General features: G+C 43.9%; 1 protein-coding gene across 1 annotated transcript; it reads right to left on the reverse strand.

Annotated features, from left to right (window-relative positions):
- Positions 1-336: 336 nt before the first annotated feature.
- LOC141134332 (olfactory receptor 5AR1-like) lies at positions 337-1,266 on the reverse strand. The gene has a single exon (XM_073623904.1). The coding sequence runs from the start codon at positions 1,264-1,266 to the stop codon at positions 337-339; it is 930 nt and encodes a 309-aa protein (XP_073480005.1).
- Positions 1,267-6,846: the final 5,580 nt, after the last annotated feature.

Genomic DNA, 6,846 nt, shown 5'->3' on the forward strand with positions numbered 1-6,846 from the left:
AGAAGAAGAGAATTGTGCGCTGCATTTCGAGATTTCATAATTTGCCACGTCACAAATGTTAATTCTCCATTATGAACGCTTCTGGCTCATTCTTGCTTCCGAGCATGCGTGTTTGTACTTTGGACTGTTGTCCGATGGACTTGTGTACACACGCTCGGAAAATCCGACAACACCCATTTGTCCGCAAAAAATTTTACAACCTGCGATCCAACATTTTTCAGTGGAAAATCCAACAATAATTGTCCGATGGAGCATACACACGGTCGGATTTTCCGGCAACAGCCTGACATCACACAATTTCCGTCGGAAAATCTGATTGTGTGTATGAGGCTTAAATCATGGATTTATATGTATTGCTTTCTTGATGGCCTGTTTCACATATTGGTTCCTCAGACTGTATATAAGAGGATTGAGCATAGGTATCAGTACTGTGTACAATATGGCGACCACCCTGTCTTGTTCCTCGAAGCTGTGTTCTGTAGGACGCAAATAGATGAAGAAAACTGTCCCATAGAAGATAGAGAGGCACATAATATGTGAGGAGCATGTATTAAAGACTTTCTGACGACCTTTCTTCGACTTTATACAAAGAATAGACAAAACAATGAGTGTGTAAGAGACCAAGATAGTCATCAATGAACCTGCACCACAAGTACTTACAATGAAGAAGGCTACCAAATCACACAAAAGAGTATCGGAGCAGGACAATTTCAGCAGGGGTGGGGCGTCACAGTAGAAGTGGTTTATAAGGTTTGGTCCACAATATTCCAAGGTAAATATGCAGCTGGTTTGCACTACAGATGCAAAGCAACCAACTATGAAGACAAGAAGAATCAGACTCAAACATCTCTTCTTGGTCATTAGTAAGACATAGTGTAGAGGTTGGCAGATAACTACATATCGGTCATATGACATGGTTGACAGTAAGATAGCTTCTATGACTGCCAGTAAAGCAAAGAAAAAAAATTGTGTTGAACAACCATTAAATGATATGGTCTTACTTTGGGATAGAAGGTCACCCAGCATTTTAGGTGTTATAACGGAAGAGTATAGGAGGTCCACTAGAGAAAGGAAGCTCAGGAAATAATACATCGGAGTCTGAAGACTAGAAGATTTAAGAATCAAGAACATCATGCCAACATTCGCCAAAACAGAGACAAGGTAAACAAGTAAGAAGATGAAGAAGAGGAATGGGGCAAGCCGTCTGTCATTGGATAGTCCTGCCAACTCAAAGACCTTCACAGCTGTCTTGTTTTTGAAGTTCATAGGTTTCTGTGGTGGGAGAATAGAATATTAACCTTCAAAGACTGGAGCCTAGCTATAGACAATGCCACATTCACAATACACGATACAGCCTGTAAGTAAAATTACAGAAATTTTTAAATGGTCCATAAAGTAAACTTGGATTATTGTTCACTTTAAGGTCATAGCAAATGACTAGGGGGCATCAATTTTGGTGCAGATTAGACCATATTTCATAAGGATTTTTTTGTCTTTCTCTCCATAAACTGTATGTTTAGGGTTTTGTACGGGCAGGTTTTCTGTTTATTTATTTACAACGATCAGCCATAATTTTTTGACCACTGACAATTTAGGGGAATATCATTAATTATGTTGTTACAATGGCATCTGAAAGTGGGTGGAATATATTAGGCAGCCAGTAAACATGTTGTAGCTGAAGTTGATGTGTTGAAAGCAGAAAAAATGGGTATCGCAGTTTGTTGTGTATGGGGCTGTGTAGCCGCAGACCAGTCAGAGTGCCCATGCTGACTTGTGTCCACAGCCAAAAGCGCCTACAATGAGAACGTGAGCATCAGAACTGGACCACAGAGCAATGGAAGAAGGTGGCCTGGTCTAATGATTGACGTTTTCTTTTACATCATATGGATGACCATCATATACCTGGGTAAGAGATGGCACCAGGATGCAGAATGGGAAGATGGCAAGCCAGCAGAGGCAGTGTGATGCTTTGGGCAATGTTCTGCTGGGGAAACCTTGGGTCCTGTCATTCATGTGGATGTTTCTTTGACATGTACCTAATCATTGTTTCTGATCAAGTACACCCCTTCATGGAAACAGTATTTCCTAATGGCAGTGGCCTCTTGCAGCAGGATAATGCACCATACTTCAAAAATGGTTTGAGAAGCACAACAAGTTTGAAGTAGTGACTCCAAATTCTCTAGATCTCCAATCCAATCGAGCATCTGTGGGATGTGCTGGACAAGTCGGATCCATGGTGGCTCACCTCACCCCTTACAGAACTTAAAGGATCTACTACTAACAGGTTGGTGCCGGATACCACAGCATACCTTCAGAAGTCTAGTTGTGTCCATGCCTCATTGGTTCAGGGCTGTTTTAGGGGCAAAAGGGGGACCCTGTAGTGATGTAGGGGTCGATGGAAGGAACCACAGCTCTCAGAGGGTGGAAACAGGCATCCAACACTCCTGGTTGTGTCAAAAACCAAACACGCTACCGAAGGCCTCAGTTCTGAAGTAGAGAAGTAGATAGAATGCAGAAACAACTGGAGAGTATAAGGTGAGGTGAGGTGAGTATAATTGCTCTGCTTTTGCAAATTACTGTTTATTTAATTTTTTAGACACTAATCTGTAGAATAAATTAAAGCCTTGTTTAGTCCAAGTTCATGTTTTCTAGGAGGACCATAACAAATGGGTAAGAGGTCTGTTTGTGATCAAAAACCACCAGTTTAACATGCATACAGTAAAGGGAACAAAAAGAACAATACATAAGGTCTCTGTCTCACTTTTCTAACCTGTAATGAAAATCATAGCAGATGTCAACAAACCAATAATGCAATGAGTTATTGGTTCGGAAAGGAAAGATAGACTTTTCAGGTGGCAAGACACATAATAAGTAAAACTACATTTTATTACAATTCTCAAAAAGGTAAAAACAAGATAAAATTATTTTACACCACGACACTAGTAAACAGCGTGGTTCCATAAGGGAAGAGCTGTTTAATGGTGTCTTTGTATAAAATAATTTTACACAATGAAAAGTCCATCTTTCCTTTCCAAACCAATATTTAGAATATCAGGATGCAGCGCCCCTCGCACTACCTCGATTTCTATAATTTAATGCAATGAGTGAAAAGGAAAGTACAGGTGCATCTCAAAAAATTTGAATATCATCAAAATGTTCGTTTATTTCAGTAATTCAATTAAAAAAGTGAAACTCATACATTTTATATAGATTCATTACATACAAAGTGATCAATTTCAAGCATTTGTTTCTTTTAATTTGGATGATTATGGCTTACAGCTAATGAAAACCCAGGATTCAGTATCTCAAAAAATTATGAAAAAGTTCAATATTGTAGACTTGCGGTGTCACGCTTTAATCAGCTAATTAACTCAAAACACCTGTAAAGGTTTCCTGAGCCTTTAAATGGTCTCTCAGTCTGGTTCAGTAGGTTACACAATCATGGGGAAGACTGCTGACTTGACAGTTGTCCAGAAGAAGACAGTCATCGACACCCTCCACAATGTGGGTAAGTCACAAAAGGCCATTGCTAAAGAAGCTGGCTGTTCACAGAGTGCAAAGTGGAAGGAAAAGGTGTGGTAGAAAAGGGTGCACAAGCAACAGAGATAAGTGCAGCCTTGAGAGGATTGTGACGCAAAGGCCATTCAAGAATTTGGAGGAGATTCACAAGGAGTGGACTACAGCTGGTGTCAATGCTTCAAGAGCCACCACATACAGACGTATGCAGGACATGGGCTACAACTGTCCCATTCCTTGTGTCAAGCCACTCCTGAACCAGAGACAGCGTCAGAAGACATCTTTACTGGGCTAAGGAGAAAAAAGACTGGACTGTTGCTCAGTGGTCCAAAGTCCTCTTTTCGGATGAAAGTAGAGTCAACATTTCATTTGGAAATCGAGGTCTCAGAGTCTGGAGGAAGAGCGGAGAGGCACAGAATCCAAGTTGCAGGAGGTCCAGCGTGAAGTTTCCACCATTAGTGATGATTTGGGGAGCCATGTCATCTGCTGGTGTTGGTCCACTTTTTTTTAACAAGTCCAAAGTCAGTGCAGGCCTCTACCAGGAAATTCTAGAGCACTTCATGCTTCCCTCTGCTGAGCAGCTTTATGGAGATGCTGATTTCATTTTTACAGCAGGACTTGGCACCTGCCCACACTGCCAAAAGTACCAATACCTGGTATAATGATAATGGAATCACTATGCTTGATTGGCCAGCAAACATGCCTGACCTAAACCCCATAGAGAATCTGAGGGGTATTGTCAAGAGGAAGGTGAGAGACACCAGACCCAACAATGCCATAATCATCAAAATTAAAAGAAAACAATGCTTGAAATTAACTTTTTCTTTTTTTTTTTCTTTTTTTTTTTTTTTGCCACTTCAGTTTGAAAGTTTCTCCCGGGAAATGATTTTTCAATTATTTAAAATTCAAATTTCTTTCCCATCTTATCATCACATCATCGTGGCTTTATATATGCTTAGTAATCCAAATCAATATATTACAAAACAAAACAAATATGTATTCATCCCAGAGTTTACTAATGCTTCCCTCCTACCAATACCCCCCCCCCTCACCCCCTCCCCCGAGACCGTACCCATCCATCCCTCTGCGTTCCTCTTCTCTGGCTTCCCTATGTAGACCACATCTCAACCGCTTTTGGGGATTCTTTAAATTTTTCCCAGTCTTTCCATTTTGTTTCATAGGCCTCCATTTTTGTCCCTTCGCTAAACCTTAAATACTCCAGACACTGTATCTCATTAATTCTATTAAACCATTCCCTCATCTTTGGCCTCTCTTTCTTTTGCCAATACTTAGGGATTAAGCTCTTAGCTGCGTCAATAAGATGTGGCAACAGTGTTCTGAGATATGTTTTAGTAGGCATATCACTCATGTGGAATAAGCATGTCCAAGGGTCATTTGGGACATCTAAATTAGTGATTTCTTTAACCACTTAAGGACCGCCTAACGCCGATTTACATCGGCAAGGCGGCACGGGCAGGCAAAATCACGTACATGTACGTGATTTGCCTCCCGCGGGTGGGGGGTCTGATCGGACCCCCCCCCGGTGCCCGAGGCGGTCCCGTTTTGTCCCACGGCGATCGGAGGTGAGGGGGAGGCCATCCGTTCGCGGCCCCCCCTCGCGATCGCCGCCGGCCAATCAGATTACTTCCTTTGCTGCTGTATGCTAAACAGCAGCAAAGGAAATGATGTCATCTCTCCTCGGCTCGGTATTCCGTTGCAGCGCCGAGGAGAGAAGACCTCAATGTAAGTGCACCAACACTACACAACACAGTAGAACATGCCAGGCACACAAAACACCCCGATCCCCCCCCCGATCGCCCCCCGATCCCCCCCCAATCACCCCCCCCCCTCCCTGTCACAAACTGACACCAGCAGTTTTTTTTTTTTTTTTTCTGATTACTGCATTGGTGTCAGTTTGTGACAGTTACAGTGTTGGGACAGTTAGTATTACCCCCCTTTAGGTCTAGGGTACCCCCCTAACCCCCCCTAATAAAGTTTTAACCCCTTGATCACCCCCTGTCACCAGTGTCACTAAGCGATCATTTTTCTGATCGCTGTATTAGTGTCGCTGGTGACGCTAGTTAGTGAGGTAAATATTTAGGTTCGCCGTCAGCGTTTTATAGTGACAGGGACCCCCATAAACTATCTAATAAATGTTTTAACCCCTTGATTGCCCCCTAGTTAACCCTTTCACCACTGATCACCGTATAACTGTTACGGGTGACGCTGGTTAGTTTGTTTATTTTTTATAGTGTCAGGGCACCCGCCGTTTATTACCGAATAAAGGTTTAGCCCCCCAGTCGCCCGGCGGTGATATGCGTCGCCCCAGGCAGTGTCAGATTAGCGCCAGTACCGCTAACACCCACGCACGCAGCATACGCCTCCCTTAGTGGTATAGTATCTGTACAGATCAATATCTGATCCGATCAGATCTATACTAGCGTCCCCAGCAGTTTAGGGTTCCCAAAAACACAGTGTTAGCGGGATCAACCCAGATACCTGCTAGCACCTGCGTTTTGTCCCTCCGCCCGGCCCACCCAAGTGCAGTATCGATTGATCACTGTCACTTACAAAACACTAAACGCATAACTGCAGCGTTCGCAGAGTCAGGCCTGATCCCTGCGATCGCTAACATTTTTTTTGGTAGCATTTTGGTGAGCTGGCAAGCACCAGCCCCAGGCAGCGTCAGGTTAGCGCCAGTACCACTGACACCCACGCACGCAGCATACGCCTCCCTTAGTGGTATAGTATCTGATCGGATCAATATCTGATCCGATCAGATCTATACTAGCGTCCCCAGCAGTTTAGGGTTCCCAAAAACGCAGTGTTAGCGGGATCAGCCCAGATACCTGCTAGCACCTGCGTTGTGCCCCTCCGCCCGGCCCAGCCCAGCCCACCCAAGTGCAGTATCGATCGATCACTGTCACTTACAAGGCACTAAACGCATAACTGCAGCATTCGCAGAGTCAGGCCTGATCCCTGCGATCGCTAACAGTTTTTTTGGTAGCATTTTGGTGAACTAGCAAGCACCGTCCCCAGGCAGCGTCAGGTTAGCGCCAGTACCACTAACACCCACGCACGCAGCATACGCCTCCTTTAGTGGTATAGTATCTGAACGGATCAACATCTGATCCGATCAGATCTATACTAGCGTCCCCAGCAGTTTAGGGTTCCCAAAAACGCAGTGTTAGCGGGATTAGCCCAGATATTTGCTAGCACCTGCATTTTGCCCTCCGCCCGGCCCAGCCCAGCCCACCCAAGTGCAGTATCGATCGATCACTGTCACTTACAAAACACTAAACGCATAACTGCAGCGTTTGCAGAGTCAGA

The sequence above is a fragment of the Aquarana catesbeiana genome, linkage group LG03, assembly GCF_042186555.1.
Source record: "Aquarana catesbeiana isolate 2022-GZ linkage group LG03, ASM4218655v1, whole genome shotgun sequence".
Lineage (NCBI taxonomy): Eukaryota > Metazoa > Chordata > Amphibia > Anura > Ranidae > Aquarana > Aquarana catesbeiana.

Bases quoted from the DNA above. Each gene is read 5' to 3' on its own strand.
- LOC141134332 (XM_073623904.1), bottom strand. From the start codon at position 1,266: ATGAACTTCAAAAACAAGACAGCTGTGAAGGTCTTTGAGTTGGCAGGA.